The sequence below is a fragment of the Lissotriton helveticus genome, chromosome 1_1 (genome assembly GCF_964261635.1).
Source record: "Lissotriton helveticus chromosome 1_1, aLisHel1.1, whole genome shotgun sequence".
Taxonomy (NCBI): Eukaryota; Metazoa; Chordata; class Amphibia; order Caudata; family Salamandridae; genus Lissotriton; species Lissotriton helveticus.
The window spans coordinates 536,342,977-536,364,979 of NC_136057.1; the positions used below are offsets into that span (position 1 = coordinate 536,342,977).

Here is a 22,003-nt window from a genome sequence, read left to right on the forward strand (position 1 = left end):
GCTAGTGTCCTCAACCACCATAGAACTAAATCCTGGATGGAAATGCCTGACCCCGTAACCAGGTGTAGAATCTGTATTTATAAAAAGGAGGCTCAGCTACATTTACTCTGCTGCTGCCCTATCCTGCTACAACACCGTCAGAAGATTTTAAAAACTATATATCTATCTAAAGGTGTTTGTACATGCAAAGAAGCCGTATCAGCTCTATTCGCCAGCACTGCACCAACAGATTTGGCCAAATTTGGAAAATATATGTCTGACTTGCGTGTTTGGCTCTCCGACAAAGAAGGCTCAGTTGTCATCTGAAGAGCTCTTATGGTAACAAAGTAAATAAACAGGGAATAGTCCAACTCTAACATCAAATTCTTACACGACACAAGGTACTCAGACACCCTAAACCCAATGGTGCTTAGATACACGGTGGCTGATTTAGATGTCACTACTGTTCTATACTTCCGCTGCCCGATGGCTTCAAAACACTGAATTAGACTCTCATTTCATAATTGCTGCTAAAATAACTCCTCTTTTTAAAGACAAATAAAAAAAAATGTATTTCATTATAAATGCAAGAAATATTGTAAATGGTTTTCAGTAATTGTGCAATACATTTGTCATTCATTCATGCAGATTAAGCAGTCAATCACAGTGATAATAAAAAGAAAACAGAATATACACAGCAACCTGTTAATTATCTGAAGGGAAATCAAAACATGATAGAAGTAAAAATATCTGAGCATCATTAGACATAATGAGTTTCATAATTACTCGAAAAGGAATCCAGGTGGGATGGATAATAGGAGGAGCTTCTGAAGGACAAGGACAGGAAGATAGTAGTCGTGACAATAAGAGAGCGAGTAATCAACAGGGGAGAATAAGATGGAATGTTAAGTAAGGACAAAGTCAGTTTTTGAGAAATGGATTTATTGAACACTAGCAGAGAAGTGTATTTGGAAGGGAAGAATTATGAGCTCATTGTTAAAGGTAGCTAGCAAGTAGTGGTGTTAAGGCAAGAAGAGAGAGAGTTCAGAGGTAGTGCAGCAGTGCCAGAAAAGGGCTGTGCCATTGTACAATCCTTTTTTAAAGTTAGGGGTTCAGAAAAAAGAGTGTCATTACTACATAAGGGTCTGACCCGACCTTATACATTTAGTTCTGAGGCTAAATACCAAGATGTTGAGTTGTGTGAGACACATGTATAATACCATAATGTGTTAAAAGCGCACGGGAAAAGTGTTCACATTTATTTATTATTTCTCATTATGAAGTGAGCCACTATGTGTAATGCTGCTTCTAGGAGGACGAGATGTACTTTGGAAAGACCATTCAGAAAATAATTCCCATAGTCAGTCTCCAACAGCAGAAGAAATATAACAAGCATTTTACAGTCTTGTGCTAGAATAAATTGACAAATCCTCCAAAGACAACTTGGTTAAAAGCATACAATTTTAGCCATTGCATTGATTTATGATTGCTGTCCTGCTTTTGTTTGAGGTTGGCTGCTCCACATATTTGTCTTCATGCTGTTTGGCCGTGTTTTTCCAGATTTCCAGATAAGTGGACAGTCTTTGCTAGTCACATAGGATCCTTCAGGGGAAGTTTTTTGTTTCAAAGTCATGTCATTCAGAAGAGGACACAGCCCTCTGGGTGTAACCAGGCATGAGTAAGTGGTGCTCTAATAGGATTATCATGAATTGCATGATAACGGGGAGGTGGTAACCACCACTCTCCGCAGATTTTCCTAATTACCAGGCTACTTACGGAGCATGATTTCCGACTTCTTTTGGCAACTGGAGATGTTACTGCACCTGATAATCCTGGATGTGGTAAACTCTTGAGATTTGTAAATTTGTTTTGCCCATAAATTGGATTTACTGGAACGATATTCAAGTTTCACACATTATTGGGCACTAAAACTCTGCTGCTGAGTAGAGCTGTAAGGATGTCTTTGAGATGAAGCAGGGTAAATTTAGACAAGAAGTGGAAGTAGTGTTTTTCTTGAGTAGACTCTGGATGGCACAACCACTTGGACACAGGTGCTGAAATCCTTGGCTTCACTGGTTGGGCAGCCTCTCGAAAGCATGTGGATATCATATTGCGACCGTATGGTGGTTTAACGTTTTAGACATGTTGATGGAAATCATAGATTGATTTGAGTGCGAAAGCAAGCGCATTTGTATAGGATGCTGAAGGGCACTTGTTGCCATTTATGAAGTTATAAAAGACCTAGGTTTACTGTTCACCCTAGAGTTTGTAGGGAAACCTAAGACAATCTGCTTCTCAGGAAATTTTTTCAGATGGATTTCCGACATCCGTCCTCAATGAAAGCTGGACAGGGCATTAGATGGTCAAACGTTTAATAAATGACCATTTAAGGTTTTGGGTATTTGTCTGTGTTTGAGTGTTCATCCAGCAGGTCCATCTAGTGATGGAATAGAATTGGGTAAACGCTCAACTCCTGGGGTGCCCTGACAGAGACTGTTCGAAGTTTATATCTGGATGAACTGTTTCATTAGGAAAGAGGTGCATTCTTTCTGCAAACCTCTTCATACAGTTAAAGTAAAGGATTTGTGGTATATTTTTGTGATCAGTACTATGTATTGCCACAGAGCATTGGATTTTCTTCTGAAATGAAAGGTAATACGTTGAATCAAGCTAACTTTCAATTTCTTTATTTTGAAGATGAGCTTAATTTGTTTGCAGAGATACTTTGGATCCAGCTAACTTCGAATATTTTGATTGTGAAGAACAGGTGAATTTGCTTTTTAGAGACCCACATGTAGAACCATCTGCCCGGCCCATTATTCTGCTTCCCCTCAAATCATGCATGATCCCTTTTTGCTCTACAGGAAACTCCTCTTTCCTGTATCCGGCCTAGACTCTGAAGTTCAGTTGTCTGTACCACTTCTGCTCAGAGTTGTTCCACGCATGCACTTCCCTTTGTGTGGAAGCGAGCGTCCCTTGACATTTAATTGATGTGAATGTCCTATCACTGAGGTCAAGCTGATTGGTAAATTGCTTTTCCATTCCATCATAAAGTAATGAATAAATGGTAGCTGTCTCAGACCTGCTATTTTTAGTTGTACCTAATATGTATGTTTCAATCTCATTGTGTGCTAGTGCAGAACTTCACTCTCCTCAAAAGGAGAGTCACTTGCTTATTCATCCTGTCTTGATACTTTCCAGCAAAAGAGATTATAAATGGTTATCAGTATAAGGCATGTTCTGATGTCGCAGAGGATTTGTCACTGTAGATTTCCAGAGTCTTACCGAGCACACTTTCAAGACACTTTTTAAGCACTGCTACATTTTACAGACAATGGAAACAAGGCACATGGATGTGGATTCATTTGTCCCTGGTGATACACCATAGTTAAGTGAGGAAACTAGAATTAGAACCCAGGTCGCATCTCCCCACTGTCATAATGTTATATACCAGGTGAAATGTATTTAAACATTTTTATAGCATAAACATGTTCCAATAGGATTTTGGAGCAGTTTGCATAACAAGCATTGGTTAATGTATTAAGTTTCACCTATGTGATTAATAATATTTTATGTAAACGTTGTTTAGCTTGGTGAGCAGTTGTGCATTATAATTGAAAGGCACTCCTAGAAGAGTCCTAGTCCTAAAACATAAGGCGCATGACGGATTTGAAAGTTATGATTTTATTATGCCTGTGCAAAGTATATATAAATTGGGCCGTGGACACAAGATGCACACTTTTCCAATCTAACACTAATGTGAAATCAGTGCAAAACAAATCATTGCACTGATGCAGAGCACTGAAAGGCATCCCTTGCGAATATTTCACTTCCTCAGTTACAAATGTAATCAAAAGGACCCTGTTGTAACCTAAGGGGTTTTGGAAACTTGAGAATACATGGCCATATAAAAGAAGAAAGGTAAACAAGTGTACAGTTTGTAAACAATAATAAGGCAAACAATTTTAGAGTTTATACAAAACTAACAACAAAGGAAACGAATATACCCGAGATCAAAGAATCAAGGGCCTTATTTATGAAGGCCTTGCGCCGCCGGTGCGTCACTTTTTCCCATTTTAAAAGTGGCGCACCGGAGGCGCAAGGCCTTCATAAATAAGGCCCCAAGTGTATTCTTGTGGCTTTCAGCAGGCTCTCGAAAAACATCTACAATTGGTCGACTGGATTTTCCGACAGGCACTGCTAAGAAGCAGGAAGCACAGAGCTCCAGCAAGAGCTTTTATCCCAGCCCTGGAGGTTCGCTAGCAGATGACCCGACCTGGAGTTACCAAGTTGAAACCAAAATCCTCAGGCAGATCTGTTTGTTGTTTTATGGTTAGTTGTTTTTTTTGGAAGCAGCTCTCTCTCGGAAGAGCTTTTGTTGCTGAAGGGGCAAGCGTGTGGCATTTGCCCCTTCGTTATTGAATATGGCCCTCACTCTTTTTATTGCCCTCCAAATTCTCCGCTAGTAAACTTTTTAGGACCAGATGCATTTCCCATTAAGTGTGGCAAATGTTTCCCCTGGTTTGAGCACATGTAATTCCCCTCCAAATCAAAGTGCGGTTCCTTTGCAGAAGGTGTGTGATTGAGAATTTAGCAGGTCACTTAAGAGGTGCAGATGGTTAGAAACACTTGAGCAAAACACTTGACTAAAGCAACGCTTTCATATACACAGGGAGATAAACACTAATGTAGTCGAAATATTGAGTCAAAAAACATATACACCTGAACACAACTAAAAGGTATGTTTGATAGAAAATGACACCTCGAAATCATTGTAGTGTTGCCGAGCTTGGACACTACCATTAGGGCACACTACCTAGAAACGACCCTCATGCACCGCCCCCTCAGGCGTGAAGTGTTTTGGTTTGGCCCGACGTCTTGACGGAGGGCACGCACCCTTGTTAATAAAGAGCCCAGGACCCTGGGCGTAGCAGGCAGTGTACTGACCACTAACAGTACATCACGTGTGGTCCCCCCTTTCATTACTAGGCCTCATACTGGGACATTACATTGGCGACGAAGTGGTCTCGCCACCCGATCACGTGCCACGCACCGCCGCTCCTTTGCCTGCGGAGCCGACAGCTGCTGCCCCTGCAGTTTGCCCCTCACGGCGCTCTCATCGCGTCCCCTGCCGGAAGCGCGGTCCCTGCTCTCCGGCGAACAGCCTTACCGGAAGGCGGCCCTGACGCGCACTGCCACGGTCCCCGTCCATCCGGACCCACCGCACAGCTGCCCCGAGGCGATCCGACGGACTGGAGCGTCCGGCGACGGCCGCCCCGCCTCTCCACCCTGGCAGGAGACCTTGCGAGCCTGAGGTGCGTGCTTTGTTTGCCCCGGCGCTACAGCCGCCTCCTCCGCCCACCCGCTCTCGCATCCAGCCCGACACCAGCCTCCTACGCTGCTAGGCCCTCCACGTACGCCGAGCGTCCGTTTTCTCACGCTTCCTGCGTGCAACGCGGTGGACCCGGACGTCTCCCACGCATCTCGCGTGCAACGAACCTGCCATTCCTCACACATCTCGCGTGGGACGCTGTTTGGACGCCCCCTGGCCCCACGAAGCCACCCCGAACGTGCTCCTGCGCTCCTGGTCCTCTGGTTGGCGGGTGAGTCTTGCTGACAACCTCTGCGAGTACTCTCAATGGCCATGGCCACCGTGCCCCCGCTTGAGCCATTCGCAGTCACTGGCACGCCCCCGTCGCAAGCGGCGCGGTGGAGAAAATGGGTGGAACGCCTGGATAACTACTTTGTGGCGGCGGATATCGCAGTTGAGCGGTGGCGTGCGATGCTACTGCACCTAGGTGGTGAGGCAATCCACAACATTTCGAAGGACGTGGTGGAGGGAGGCCCGCCCCGGAACTACACCACCCTACGCGACGCCATAACCGAGTACTTTGAACCCTTCGCCAGCGCGGACTATGAAAGATTCCTACTCCGCCAAGCCCGCCAGCTCCCAGAAGAGTCGGTGGATGTCTTTTACGCGAGACTGAAGAAGCTAGCCAGCACGTGCACCCTCCCGGATGCAGACGACGAGATCCGCGCTCAGTTCATTAAAGGCTGCGCTTCGTCGAAACTGCGTGAAAGAGTCCTGGAAATGGACAACATGCCCATGCGCGACATCCTGGCGTTAGGGCGGTCCAAGGAGTTGTCGAAAGCCAGAGCTGCGCACATGGAACCGAAACCAGCAGTCGCAGTCAAAGTAGAACCGGTATGCGCCATCTCAACCAGTGCCACCGAGAACCGCACGAAGCAACCCCGGCGAGGACGACCAAGACCAGCTCATTCCTCCCACGACCGCGCCTGCGCATGGTGCGGAGTAGCGACGCCCCACAACGGAGCATGTCCGGCACAAGGCAAGATCTGCAGCGCCTGTGGAAAAGCCAACCATTTTGCAAGCGTGTGTCTGTCGACACAGAGAAAAAAGCAGGGTGGCCCACCCCGGAGAGTGAGACAGCTTGAACCACGGCCCAACACCTCCACCAGCAGCGACATGGACGATGACGAAGCTGACGCGGCCTCCGTCCACGTCGTGCGAATGCTCAACACCCTGGCAGCCACTTCATCCGCAGAACCCATGTGCACGGTCAACGTGCAGGATCAAGCTGTGGCGGCCCTGATTGACACCGGAGCGACGATCAACCTAATGGCGGCCAGTGTATACCGGACATTAGACAATCCACCAGTGCTCCACCCCACGAGAGTACAAGTATATGCCTACGGCACCAGTCGCCCACTACGCTTGTGTGGGGTCTTCCGGACGGCCCTGTCACACGACTCCACTCACCTGCACACCAAAGTCTACGTGTCGCAAGAGGGATCTGGATTCCTACTTGGGTGCAGAACGGCCCAAGACCTAGGGCTGATACACTTCGCACTCACAGTCCAAGCTCACAGCCTCGACCATCTCGTGCTAGAACACACCTCGCTGTTTGAGGGGATCGGCTGTTTGAAAGGACCCGCCATCCATCTCCACATAGACCAATCGGTCGCCCCAGTGGCCCTCCGGCACCGACGTATCGCGTTCCACCTACGACCCAAGGTAGAAGCGGAACTGCGGGTACTCGAGAGAGCTGGAATCATCGAAAGGGTAAGCGGGCCCACTCCATGGGTGTCGCCCATCGTGGTAGCCAAGAAACCGAAGCAGCCCGACGCCGTGCGGATCTGCGTTGACATGCGCATTCCCAACCTCGCTATCAAGCGGGAGCGCCATCTGACGCCAACCATAGACGACATTATTGGAGAGTTGTCGGGCTCAAAGTGGTTCTCGAAGATGGACCTGAGGTCCGGGTACCACCAAATCCCACTACACCCAGACTCGCGCCCAATTACCACCTTCTCCACACACGCAGGCCTATGGAGGTATACCCGACTCAACTTTGGGATATTGAGCGCAGCAGAGGTGTTCCAGAACATCATTCAGAATGTCCTGCAAGGGATAGACGGCGTGCTAAATGTAAGCGACGACATTTTGGTCCACGCGCCGACCCTGGATGAGCACATCCGGTGCCTCCAAGCAGTGTTCGCCAGGCTACAGGAGCGGGGTCTAACCCTTCACAGGGAGAAGTGCGAATTCCTACGAAAAGACATTAGCTTCTTTGGCTACAGGTTCTCCGACCAGGGCGTAGGACCGGACCCCGAAAAGGTCAAGGACATCCACGAAGCTCCCGCCCCAACATCAGTAACCGCCGTCCGCAGTTTCCTCGGAATGGTTACATACTGCGGGCGGTTCATCAAAGATCTATCAGACCTCACCAGCCCTCTCGGCGATCTCACGAAGTCCACAGCCACTTGGGAGTGGGGGCTAGAACAGCAAGAGTCATTCCAGAAAACCAAAGCGGCACTCTCTGCAGACACGACCCTAGCCTACTTCGACCCCCGCAACGAATCACAACTTGTGGTGGATGCCAGCCCGACAGGCCTAGGAGCCGTACTGACTCAACAACAAGCATGCGGGGAATGGGCCCCCGTCGCATATGCGAGTAGAACCCTCACGCCAACGGAACAGCGGTACTCGCAGATCGAAAGGGAGGCCATCGCCATCTTGTGGGGATGCAGGCATTTCCACATCTACTTGTACGGACACCCATTTGTGGTGATTACGGACCACAAACCCCTCGTCCCACTCTTCCAGGGGACCTCCTCACGGCCCCCCCCTCGCATTGAGAAGTGGGTGCTCCAGCTCCAGGAATTCCATTTCACAGTGGAGTACCGGCCAGGCACTCGCAACCCGGCCGACTACCTGTCGAGGCACGCCCGCCCAGTCACCGAGGCGGAAGCGGCGGAAGCCGATGCCACCGAAGAGTATGTCCGGTTGATCGTGGAAAGATCCAGGCCCCTGCCAATCTCCCTGGAAGACGTGGTACAAGCCACCAAAGATGACGACTGTCTGCAGATCGCCATCCAGGCCATCACGTCGGGAAACTGAAAGCCACTCCAGAGTCCAGCATCCTACCGCACCCTGGATGCCCAAACGACGCTGAGGGCACTCCACCAAGTCCGAGACGAACTGTCCATATCTCCGGAAGGATGTCTCCTGAGGGGCCCTCGCCTAATATTGCCCGACAGTCTCACCCAACAAGCAGCTCTCCTAGCCCATGGCGCACACCAGAGCATCGTAAAATCAAAAAGCCGCCTTCGAAGCAAACTTTGGTTCCCAGGCCTCGACAAAGTTGTGGAGGAGGTCGTCCAGCGATGCCCCGTGTGTTTAGCGACAAGTTTGCCCAACCCTCCGGCGCCGATGATTACGGAGGAAGGACCGACGTCTTCATGGGTGCGCGCCAGTGCAGACTTTGGCAGCCTCCCCGGAGGAAAGTACATGTTCGTGGTAGTGGACGATTTCTCACGATATCCAGAAATAGAGATCCTGCCCTCCACAGCAGCATCCGAGGTGATCCCCAAGCTAGAGAAAATAATTGCCACCCATGGCCTTTTTGCGGAACTACGCACAGACAATGGTCCTCCCTTCAACAGCAGTGAACTAGCTGAGTACCTGCAGTCACACCGCATCAAACACCGCCGGATAACGGGGAGGTCGAGAGGCTAATGAGGACTCTGAACAAGACAGTCCAAATCGCGCTGGCGGACGGCCAAAGCCTGGAGCTGGCCCTCTACCAGTTCCTACGGGAATACAGGCTGACACCCCACTGCACCACCCGGGTTCCTCCAAGCCGCCTGTGTTTTAACAGGGCCGTTATGGACACTATCCCATACCACCCCTCGTGGACGTCGTCACCAGCTCCTCACAACCGATCCATGGAGCAGCGAACAAAGACTAACTGTGAGGCGTCCCGAAGGAGAAGAGCTGCCGACAGCCCCATACAAGTTGGTGACCGAGTGCTTGTGAAAGACCGCCACCCAGGTGGGAAGTTTCGTCTACCATTCGAACTGGACCCATGGACTGTTACCAACGTCAATGGCACAATGGTCATGGCAGCCAAGGGGAGAGAGAGAGTCACAAGGAATGTATCATTCTTTAAGAAAATCCTGAATGGAGAGGAGGAGGAGTTCTTCGAACCAGGAGAGCCCTGCCCAGGACCATCCCAAGACCCAAGAGAAGCGGCCGAAAGAGACAACCCCAGCGAGGAGGAACGCCCAGGAGATGATGCGGCCACACCAACCCAAAGCGAACCTGTATCACAAGGGGCCCAGGGCAACCCAGAGGAAGTTGGGACAAACGGCTCTGAAGACCTGTTCCAAACCCCCTCCAGCGAGCGCAGCCAGAGCCGATATAATCTACGCCATTGCCCGAAGCCATCCCAGAGATACCGAGACTTTGTGGCCCGATGCAGACGCTGAAGGAGTGTGGGCTGTACCCCTGCTGGCATAAAAGTAAGACTGTTCCTTTTGAATCGTTTGAAAGTTCCAGAGACTATATTCTGAAATGTTTTAAAGCTGTGTTATGTTTGTTTGGTTTTCACTTACAGGTAAAGGAGGAATGTAGTGTTGCCGAGCTTGGACACTACCATTAGGGCACACTACCTAGAAACGACCCTCATGCACCGCCCCCTCAGGCGTGAAGTGTTTTGGTTTGGCCCGACGTCTTGATGGAGGGCACGCACCCTTGTTAATAAAGAGCCCAGGACCCTGGGCGTGGCAGGCAGTGTACTGACCACTAACAGTACATCACGTGTGGTCCCCCCTTTCATTACTAGGCCTCATACTGGGACATTACAATCATCAGGAGATTATATTCGCACATCCTAAACTGTAACATCTCATCTTTTCTGTTGTCTGCTGTTTGTTTTAAAGTGCACACATGCGCACACAAAAACAGACTTGCACTAATGCAATAATAAATAAATGTACATGGACAGTAGCTTAATAAGTAACTCAGGACGGAAGAAACCCTGCAGCACCTAAACGCATTTACTCAAAGATGCGCATATATACACAAACGTCAAGTACTCCAATACTAACAGGAACACTCTAACAAACACAGAAATCCACACACATGCGTGCATACAACCACACTGAAAATCACGCACATGAACAGCCACAAAACCAGACAAACACATAGATACCGCCAGCACACTAAAAAGCATGCAACACACATAAATAGACTCTAACCCTTAGAATGTACGCACATGAAAGATGCCAAACAATGATTTTTCATTGTCGGATTTATTAAACGTGCCCTCTTCCTCCATCTGCTGACCATGCTGTGCAACGCATTGGCTTGTTGTCGCCACTGCCAGGTTAAGGTGAACCCTTCTCCGAAGGTGATATACAATTATGTTTATACAAACGATTTGAAACAAGAGGGTGCATCCGCACAGGGAATTCACAAGGCCAGGTACTCCGTAAGAGGTAAAGCAAGAGGAGGGCAGGGGTGAAAGAGAGGGAAAAACATGCAGCTGACAAGCAGTGGACTCGCATAAAAAAAGTTCCACACAAAAACGGATGAACATAGTACTTCGGCTATGGGAAGTTATAAGAGCCCCTTTCATGATATATTAAATACAATATATTTCACAAGCACAGTGTAAGTGCTGTGCAGGCAAAACCTAAAATCTGGTTCGAGATACAATAGTTTAGGGAATCAATGGTACATCAAAAGGAAAAGGTATATTAATGTAGCATTTGTGCAACATAGAGGCAGATTAGAAGTGGGAGTAGTGATAGTTCCATATGCAGGTTGTAAGTGCCATTGCCTAAGTGTTTATGTGGTAGCAGGACTAGTGGTGTAACCAGTAGTACATGGTCTCATAGGACTCATGGTCATAGGGTGTTCAGGAGTTCATTAAGGTGTGGTCAGCAGGTGTCAAAGAAGGTCATTTCTGAGGTGTTGCTTGAACGGTGTGAAGGTTGAGCCCTGTCTGATACTCTATGGGTTTCTATATAAAGTAAGCAATGGGCTTACTACATGACTAGAAACGGAAGCGCTCACATTCTTTCTGCATATTTCTAATCATTGTTGATCCGTGCATGGACATGCCAAGTACTGGGAAGGCTGCACATGGTAAAACAAAAGAAAGGAATATGCATTCTAATGATTTTGTCATGCATTGCAAAAATTGCTGTATTCTAGATGCTAGCTTGCACAGGTCTAACGTAATCATGTGAAATCTTGTATTGTGTGGAGTTACCTATGGCCATGTCATGAACAGGAGCACAAGCTCAGCACAGAGCGCTGTTTTATTGCGTTTGCAGGTCTAAGGTTTATATCAATAACTCAAAATGTCTTCGAGTTAATGCACGAATTTCAGACAGCACAAATCAGAAGCACAGTGAGGCAATTGGTGCTCACCACTTCCGATTCGATGCATTAACTCGCAGAACGTCTGAGTTGCATGTATGAACCTTAGGCATGGCAAACACATAAACACAGGCTAGGCTCTGCACTGAGCCAGCACAACTGTTATGCTCCAGAACTATGGGTATGCAACTTCACCAAAAAAAAGGTAATTCTTGTATAATGTTGCCTATTAATAATAATGCCATTATTTATACATTCGCTCCAATTTTACTATTTGTGAAAATGGCACAAAGTCTATAAAACATGTACACACAGTTGCTAAACTGAAAGCAATGCTGAGAATATTTAACAGTAGGGGGTGTATTCACAGCAGCCATGCTACAGATGGTACTCAACTGCCCCCCTTTAAACTGTTCGTGTCTTCAGTAAATGTCATGAGGGGTTCTCTTTAGATCAATATGATCTGGAGCCCTTTTCAGTGTGTAAAGTGTGCATGGTGCTGGAACTGAATCTTTTTCCTTTTACCTTTCGGTGAAAGTCCGGTCCAGTTGGATGACTTTGAAGCTTACCTCAAGGAGATGGCCAAGGATTCTGATTACAAGTTTTCTCTCCAGTTTGAGGTAAGTTGGTGAAGCACATGGAAGAACAGGAGAGAAGGAGAGAGGGGGGAGAGAGAGAGAGAGAGAGAGAGAGAGAGAGAGAGAGAGAGAGAGAGAGAGAGAGAGAGAGAGAGAGAGCGATTCGTTTTCTGAACAGTCATTCCTCTAATCATGCACTGCTCCTGATCTTTACCCAATTATTACTCTCTGTGTTAGACTCTCTTATCCAAGCTCATTACATAACTCTTTCCCCATTACCCATTACGTTCAGTTTACTAGTCCTGTTTTTCTTGCCCTTCACTCCCTGGTCCTTGCTCCCAGTGCTTAGTTTGATTAACATGTGCCAGTGCCCACAGCTCTGCTCAAAAGCCTGTGTCTGCACTTCCACGCCAAGCACCAAGGCTGCATAGTCTGGAGTCCACTGTATGCCTGCTTACAGCAGACAGAGCTGCAGACTCGGGAGCTGGGGATCCAGGTTCGGCAGTCCACGTCATCTCAGCAACCTGTGATTCTGGGCAAATCACGTAATTTCCCCGTGCCCATGAACTGCTCCTGGATACCCTCATGGGTGATAAGTTGTGCTATATAAATCTAAGAATGTAATTTCATCCACTACCATGCACTCCCCACGCCTTAATGTCACTCCTGCAGGTTCTTGCTTATTCCCTTTTTGACTGTTTTTCCGTCTTTCTTTTTCTCCTTCTTTCCTCCTTCTTTCCTCCTTTATGTGTTTTCCCTCTCTTCCTCTCAGGAAATGTATGATAAGGAAGTGCCAAGCCCCAAAAAGGAGCCCCTATGGGCCCCACCCGCTCAAATAAATCACTGCTTGCTCCACATTGTCCCCTTTGTCCGTTTCGTGTTCCCTGCTCAGCCTCTAATTCACAGTCTGGTCTCTGCCCTGCACTGTTCTCCCCTCTGTCCCTAATGCATTCTTTGACCCTCTTGTGTGCTCAGAATATGGTTCCCTGTCGGGCGCCTGAAGTTCTGCCTTCTCCTGTATCTGTTTCTCATAGCTTAATTTGAGCAGGTGGTTTCTGGTGGTCGCCATCGGAACTTAATTGTCAACACCGGCACTTATGACAGACTGCAACATAGTAGTGCTGTTTGTCTCATTTAAAGATCAGCACAATTGCAGTTGTTTATTAGTTCAATATACATTAAAAATGACTAATAGCTGCCACCCAAGCCATTCTTCTAGCTTTGGGGGCCTGGAAAAGTCTAACATGTCTCACTTGTAGATATATGATGGTTGGTTGTGTTGGTACGGTCACTGGCAGGCTAGTAGGGCAATGGGTAGTCAAGCAGCAGTGGCCTCCTGATAAGGGCCCTGGCACTTCTTTATTTGCTAAATAAGCACTGGGGCTGACCTTTGTTTAAACTCTGCCCTGGTCTCCTCCCAGCCCCTACAGATTCAGGTCGACAGAATAAACTATAGCGTTGTATTCCGCTGTTTGGTGGCAGAGGGGCCTAGCTTAGTTAATAATGACCCTGTTTTGTGATCTCAAGTGGGGTATTTATTCTTTGGATTCGTTATAATTAACCTTGGTGACTTTCTCTTTCCTTTGGTACTCAGTTTGCAAGTGGTTAATGGTGACGTGGTTCGTTTTCTCTCTCCTCGACAGGAGCTAAAGCTGATTGGTCTCGACATACCTCACTTTGCTGCAGACCTTCCCACCAACCGATGCAAAAATCGCTACACAAACATCCTTCCATGTAAGTCTGCAGGGGCCTGGTTTAATCCTGTACAGGGTTCTCAACGGTGTTAGAAACAAAATGGGTGGCATGAGAAGGTAAAGGAAACAAAACATAGAAACGGGTAAGTGAGTCACCCAATGTTGCCCTAGGCAGGGAAGTGCAAACTGCACCTGTTGCTTTTGAAAAGTATAAGCTTTCCCTTTGCAGAGATGTGTTACTGTAGCTGGAAACGAGAGCCGCCTATGTAGGCCATAGAAATAAAGGGATGTTCCTTTGTAGCATATGCCAATTTCGGAATTAATTAGGTCTCAAAGACTCGAAATGACGACCCTTTCATACTGACAGGAGGAAGTGCGGTCAGGTAACTATTTATTTAAGATTTTAAACCTCCTTCAAGTTCTGAGCGCGGCTACATGTTCCTGATAAAGATACATTTGTGTTATGCAGAAAACTCTTCTTGTGAGACCTCAGAGATCCTCAGAAGAGCATAAGCATTACTCAAAGCTCAATTTGTGAACGTGTTATCATAAATGATAATGATGATAACAATAACTTGTTTTATATAGTGCTTCATACTACACTTCTGTGTATCCAAGCACTACAGATAATACGTGTTACTGCTACCCAATTTAAGGTGCTTTGGGGCATATGTACAAAGAGTTAACGCTGCGTTAGCTCCACTTTTCTGACGTGTTTGCGGTGATATTTTTATCGCCATATGTACAAGCAGCCGCTAATCTATGTTAGTGGCAGTTTTCTGGTGAAAATGTCCATTCTAAAGATTGCCACTTCTGTTAGCAATAATGACATGCAAGGGAGGCGTTCCTGTGCAAAAATGGCCGCTAACTACACTTTGTGATATTTACAAGGGAATTCTTGAAGTTTGGAGCACCCAAAAAACTGCCCCGAACTGCAGTTAGAGGCAGTCTTCTAAGACCAGAAAATAGCTGGTCTTAAAATGGAGATAAGCCTTGGGGCCTAATTTTAGCAGGTTTTGGTGCTGGGCAGCACTGCAAGCAATGTTGCTGTGCTGCCCTGCGGCAAAACTACAGGGCAGGAATGTGCACCATCAATAAGATAGTGCGCATACCTGGGCCTCAGTCATGAAAAGTGTTGCAGCGCTGCAACAAGACAGCTTTGCAACACTTTTCACTACCCCCTACTTGCGACACCACAATGCGCTGTATTCACTCAGGTTTTAGTGTCTTTATTTCGATAATAAAATCATAAAAGACAGAATGAAATCATTCACAAAACAAAACAAAACCACCACTATATATAAAAAATTATGTAAGAACACACATGGACATGTTATTAAATTTACACTAAGACTAAAATCACAGTTAAAAGGTTATTAAACTATTGTCGATTTCACAGGACATAGAGAAACCTGAAACTGAAAGAGCAATAAAGACAAAACATTTCAAAATATAATTAGGAAGAAGATAGGTTCCTTCTAGCTCTGATTACCCAAGCCCAGCCTAAAAATTTGGCCAAGCATATCACAATGATTTCAGAAGTGTTTGTTTTCAGGGCCCTTATTGCATCGGAAGATTTTCTGTAGGGTAATCGTTTGAATAGGGGTTTTAGCCACTTGGAACGAGGTTCTGAATACTGGGGACAGGCAAACAGTAGATGACCCTCGGTTTCTTTATGATCTGGGCACCAGCTACAAGAGCTAGAAGAGGTTTTACCCCAGGATGAAGTGAAAGAGTTCAAAGGTAGTGCGCCCACCCGAAACTGATGATAGAGTTTTTTGTCCAATGGTCTGGTGATAGAATCCCAGTAAGTCTCTCGGGCGGGATCCAACTTAAAGCTTAGAAATCGCCCCGTTAGACTCCCAGAGCTGGAAGCATTTACCAAGGAGAGACGGGTTGAAGCCCAAAATAATTCCTTGAATTCTTTTTTCGATGGAAAAATATTAGTACCTGGGGACACCCACAATTGTATTAAGCCCATATCATACAGACTCTTTCTCACTGAGCGAAGCCATGGGATTCGTTCGGAACCCCCCATGGACGTCACTTCTGCTAACTCCTTTGCAAAGAGTACGAGATCCTCAGAGGTCCACAAGCGCCTCCATGTGGACACTACTCTAAATCTGGCCATATCCATAATTGGCAGGCAACCCATATCATGGCAGAGGGGAGTCAATGGGGTGGATTGGGGTAACCCTACCAGGTTCCGAAGAAATCTACACTGGATTCTATAAAGACTGGAAAGGTCCATAAACCCCCATAACTCTGCCCCGTAAAGTGTGGCAGTATTTATTTTGGTGTCATATATTCTCAGGGCCGGAATAACCCGCTTTGTGATGGATTTCTTCTGCTCGCGCAAAAGACATCCAGTCAATTGAGCGAGTTTTAACTGCTGGGTCGCTATTTGATCTTTCCAAGACAGACGACGGTCCAAAGTGACCCCCCAGATACGTCATGGTTTCAACTTGTTCCAAGTTGACCCCACTCATTTGTACGTTACTACGTATAAGGTTTTTCCTGGATAAAACCATAAACTTGGTTTTACCCACATTAATCTGGAGATCATTTTTTTTACAAAACTCCTCAAAACGGTTCAAAGCCAGCTGAAGGCCTCCCCGGGTCTTGGATAGGAGTAGGGTGTCGTCGGCAAAGATCAACATAGGAAATTTTGTCCCTGCCAAAGATGGGGCATCAGTGTGAGTGGACATGAAGAATTTGACTACTTGGTCAATAAAGAGTAAGAAGAGGGTGGGAGCGAGAACGCACCCCTGACGAACTCCTCGTGTAACTGGAAAGGAGTCCGTATATTGACCTTGTACTCCCCACCTTACCCTGGCGTAGTTCTCTTCGTGTAGTCTAATAATCATCTCCACTAATTCACCGGGCATACCCAGGTCCCTCAATACCTGCCATAATTTGCCCCTTGGTACCAGATCGAAGGCTGACTTCAGATCTATGAAAGCGGCAAAGATGGTACCACCGCCAAGCGTAACAACCTTCCAAAAGATCATACAAAATCGTAACACCTGGTCAATGGTACTTATACCAGATCTAAAGCCCGCCTGCATCGGGGACAATACATTTTCAAGGTCCATCCACCCCTGCACTCTGGCCAGAATCATACGGGCGAAGACTTTTTGGAAGCAGTCGATTAAACTAATCGGGCGATAGTTGCCTGGATTAGATCTGTCTCCTTTTTTATGTATGGGGAGAATCTCAGCCCCCTTCCAAGTTTTGGGGATACAGGTACCCCTCGCTATGGCATTAGCAATGTTTGTTAAGTATGGTACCCAAAGAGCAGTATTGGCCTTAAACAGATCGGCTGGAATTTGATCTAACCCTGGGGCTTTCCCCCGCTTTGTTAAGCCTAGGGCTAACTCTGTCTCTGTTTCGGTAAAGGTCAGGATCGTATCACAGGGGGGCATTACATATAACAAGTTCAAGGTGGGAAGAGGATCGATAACTTCTGAACAAAATTGGGAAGAATAAAAGGTTATCCAGGCTTCGGGGGACACATGATTAGATGGAGTACGAAAGTCACCATCCTTTCCACATTTAACAATGTCCCAGAATTTAGTCTGATTATTAGACTTGCTGGCATCCAGGAGATCCGCCCAATAATCATCCTCCCACGCCCTCTTTGCTTCCCACTGTACTCTTTTGTACCATTTCCTAGCCTCCTTTACAGCACTCATGTTTCTAGATTTAACTTTCTCAATTAACGTACTGTGGGCCTCCCTACAGTCTTTATTATACCAATTTGCTCTAGTGGCTTGCGGACGCCCGGTACCTTTCTTGCATGGTTTCGAGAGAAGTTGCTTAAGCTCAATAAAACATTGATCATGCAAGCCCATAATCTCATCTGGTTCAATGTATCCCCTCCCAATAACCTCTATCATCATTTTGGTTAGTGCAAGCTTCACCACATTTTCTATGCTGGCCTGTATAGTTACATCACCTGAAATTGTGGACCATTTCAATCTCCTCCGATCATTTGATAAGGTTACAGCCCCTTGCCCCCTAGGAGCTGGTCCTGCCAATCTCGCCACATCATGCAATTTTAATTTCAAAGACAGAGGATTATGATCGCTTTCTGGACGCGTTACAATTTCCATATCAACTAACAAGCTCCAGAATTCCATCTTTAAAAAAATGTAGTCTATGCGACTTTTTCTCAAACCATTATCGAATGTAAAGTTGGCACCAAGGTCCGATTGAGTGCGTCCATTTGCGGCCCTTAAGCCCCAGGTGAGACAAAAGGCAGTCCAACCCAGGGCTGCCTCCGTTGCTAACAGGTTTTCTGTGCATTAGTTCCGGTATTTTCCATGTGGCATCCTCTGCAAACCCCCAATTATCCTCGGCCAGATAAAGCGGCTCAATAGTGCAGTTTATATCGCCAGCTAACAGGATAAATGTTCCCTTGTTCCAACCAGCCAGAAGATTGTCCAAGGCACCCACCAGCTGGGGGCATCGGCCGCCAGGAAGGCCTCGAGAATAGATATTGATAATAAGCATGTCCTGGCCGCCTTCCTTGCTCAACCTAATAGCCAAGATATCGGGGTTTTCTACATAAAGTTCTGTAGTTGTATAGCCCCAAGCCTGTTTGACCCACGTGGTCATTCCCCCAGAGGCGTGCCCTTTATTACTCTTTATTGCAGATTTAGAGAAGTTTATGAACCCAGCTTTGTATATGGGTGCGGTAGCCCAAGTTTCTTGTAGTAACACTACATCATATTTATCAATGAACTCTAACCAATCCTCAGAGTCCAAGCGAGTCTTTGCTCCAGCTACATTCCAGGACACAATATTTGATATCGATGTATCGAGTTCTACAAGGTTATTACTTAGATGAGGAGGGGGGTGGGGAATAGATAATCTAGCACTTATGGGCTTAATTCTGGCTCCGTTTTCTTCAGTTTTGGGAGTTAACACCCTTTCCCCAGCTGGCGGAACCAACATGTTTGCATTTTTATGGGACGTGAGATGGTTATCCGAATTTAATTTCATAAAATGATTAGTTGGATTTTGTGCTTCTTCCCTGCTTTCATCAATCTTGTTAATTAACGGGCTGGGTGAACACAGTCAATCTATCCATTCTAAATCGGACAGCGCCCCAAAATGATTAAAAAGTGGGGGGTACTGTTGAGGGTGAGGTGTTATCGGCCCTTGAAACCTCCCTTCTCTCGTTTTCCACTGATTAGGGCCCATTGGGTAATTAATGTGTGTATGGGGATAGAAATAGGCAAGGTCCAGAGTTTGAACGTCACCCAGACGGGCAAATCTGGCTTTTCGTCGTATTCGATCCACCACCCAAGGGTCTTTAAAAGAAATCAAGATACAGTCCCCTTCTAAGTCTTTTGAGCCCTTACCCACCCAATCTACTCTCCTTACATAGAGGATTTCAGTGGGGGATGAGGGTGGGAGAGGGCGATGTTTATTTAACCAAAATATGACTTTATTCCGCAGGTCCCCTTGGGACTCTTTGATGCCATCTCTTAGGGGGGCCACTCCAGTTAAAACAATGGTATATTGGGACGCTTCTGGGGGTAAGTTAACTCGAGGCGTAGGACGTATTTTTCGATTAACCATCATCTGGGACCTAGAAGATTGGAGATTATTTTGGTCATTACCCGTTTTAAGTAGTTGTACTGGGGTACAATTAGGTTGTTTTGACATGTCTTTCGGCAATGAATGTTTCACTGGGGCTTGTTTAATAGTAGGCAGGTGTTTATCCCTTGGTACATTCTTTACGGGAGCTCTACTAACGGTGGTCAAGTTAGCAGCGGGTTTTGCCCCTAGTGAGGGTTTGTTTTTAACAGCAGATGTCCCTGAAAATACAGACTTACTTGTAGGGATCACTGTAGGGATCACTGTAGGTTTACCCGCTGGTTGGTTTTTACCCAAAGTTGGGTTACAAGCCCCCACCCCAGTAGTAGTCTTTATTAGTTTTTGCAGAAGACCCAGATTGGTATTTACAGCTAATTCCAATACATCTATTTTAGCGGTCATCAACCTTGTTCTCTCTAGGACCGGAAGCAGTATAGTTTTTAGTATTGCCTCCATCTTGACCAGCAGAATATCATCACTGTTAAGACAGGTTGGGCATGGGTTTGATGACCCCAGGGGAGCTAATGAAGGGCAATACACTGTTGGGAAACCTTGAGGGGGCTGAGAAGGAGATAAGCTCGCACTGTTAATAACATCGATTTTGGGCTGTTTTTGGACCTTTTCCCCCTGTGGACTCGAAACATGTTTTCTTTTCCGGGATGTTGGATTTGGGCTATTTTGGGGCAGCTCAGACAAATTGGGGTGAGTAGGAACATAGGAATGGGATGTATTGGACAGACTTTATACGTCATCCTCAATATACTGACTATCATCCCCATCTCTTGTCTGATTAACATAGGATTTCTGTTCCCTGTTATCTTGGGGTGGGGATATGGTGGCCCCATCACCATCTACATGGACTATTGCCTCTGTCTCCGAGGTAGAAATGCAGTTAAAAGCTGCATGAGAGACAGGGCTTTTGGCGTGGGCTAGATCACCAATTGATGAGCGCTTCCCGGTAACTAGATCAAGGGACAGTCTATGTTCTACCATTTCAATTTCTTTCTCCAAAATTCCAGTTGCTCTAGTGATAAAGGCATCAAGGGGACCAGAAACAACGCCCTTAGAGGTTTGTATGTGGACTAAACGTTCTTTCCCAGATCTTAATGGCATATTTAGAGACTAAGTGAGAAGGTATATAAAAATAAAATATAAATAAGTCCACCATACTACCTATTGGATACCGATGGGCCCCCTCCCTTACAATAGGTAGTAGAAATAGAAATACAAATGTGTACCATACAAGGAAGATAGTTTGAGACAAAAACTGATTTTTACAGGGCTCTGGGCCCAACCCAACCTTGACCGACCACGGACGGCCACAGACGGTCCTGCCCTTGTCCCGGGCTTCTCCCGCTCGCTCCCGCGAAGCGGAGGCTCTGTACACTTTATAGCTCTACTACCGTGTGCTCATAGGCTGATAGGCGGGGGGGCGTGGCCAGTGGGGAGAGCAGCCCAGGTGTTGCAGATTGGGCGCGCAGGGGCTCCTGGACGCTGGAGTCCCTGCCTATCTGCTCGCAGCCCCGCTGGTGATATCGCCTTTCCCCGCACTCCTCCCAGTGATCTCACAGCAGCCAGCAGCCTCCTAGAACAGATGACGCGCTGCGGGACCCGCGAAGCGGGTCCAGCGAGTCGTGAAGGGAGTCCGCTCTGCTAGAGCAAGCAGAGACACTTCGTTCTTCTAAAAACCAGGTACAGGCAGCCAAGTATCGCCAAAGGGTCCCACAGGGTCAAGAGTGAAGCCCGCTTTTCACTCCGTTGGCGGGGGCGTGGCCAGCGGGGAGAGCAGCCCAGGTGTTGCAGATTGGGCGCGCAGGGGCTCCTGGACGCTGGAGTCCCTGCCTATCTGCTCGCAGCCCCGCTGGTGATATCGCCTTTCCCCGCACTCCTCCCAGTGATCTCACAGCAGCCAGCAGCCTCCTAGAACAGATGACGCGCTGCGGGACCCGCGAAGCGGGTCCAGCGAGTCGTGAAGAGAGTCCGCTCTGCTAGAGCAAGCAGAGACACTGCGTTCTTCTAAAAACCAGGTACAGGCAGCCAAGTATCGCCAGCGCTGCATAACGCAAGTAATGACAGATACGTCTGGAATCCTAACATATCTGTCTGCGCTAAAGTCACACATTGCTGCAATCATGTCACAACCATGATGCAACTCCAGCAATGCATGGTGCCAGCCTATCTCTGTGGAACTGTCTCACCCTTATGCCTGACATGAGGCAGGTGTAAGGTACTGACGCAGTGCCGTCCTTGAGAGGTGCCAAGGTGTCGGCGCAGTTGGAGATCCATCAGTGGCGGTTGCGCGCTGCCTTGTCAACGTCTGTAAGCGTTGGCATAGTGGTAGTGCTGAGGGAGTTGATGAGACGTTCTTCGATGGCCTTGATACAGCTGCGAGGCGGGCAATGATGGTGGTGGTGTACGGTGGGCATGGTGAAGACATGATGTATACAATGATG

General features: G+C 47.2%; 1 protein-coding gene across 6 annotated transcripts in view; it reads left to right on the top strand.

Annotated features, from left to right (window-relative positions):
• Positions 1–22,003, top strand: part of PTPRO (protein tyrosine phosphatase receptor type O) — a 1,002,672-nt gene that overhangs the window by 827,094 nt on the left and 153,575 nt on the right. For all 6 annotated transcript variants that reach the window (XM_078674019.1, XM_078674018.1, XM_078674014.1 and 3 more), the window contains 2 exons: positions 12,210–12,291; positions 13,893–13,983. In XM_078674019.1, coding sequence (XP_078530145.1) covers positions 12,210–12,291; positions 13,893–13,983 — 173 coding nt within the window. The remainder of the gene's footprint in view (positions 1–12,209; positions 12,292–13,892; positions 13,984–22,003) is intronic.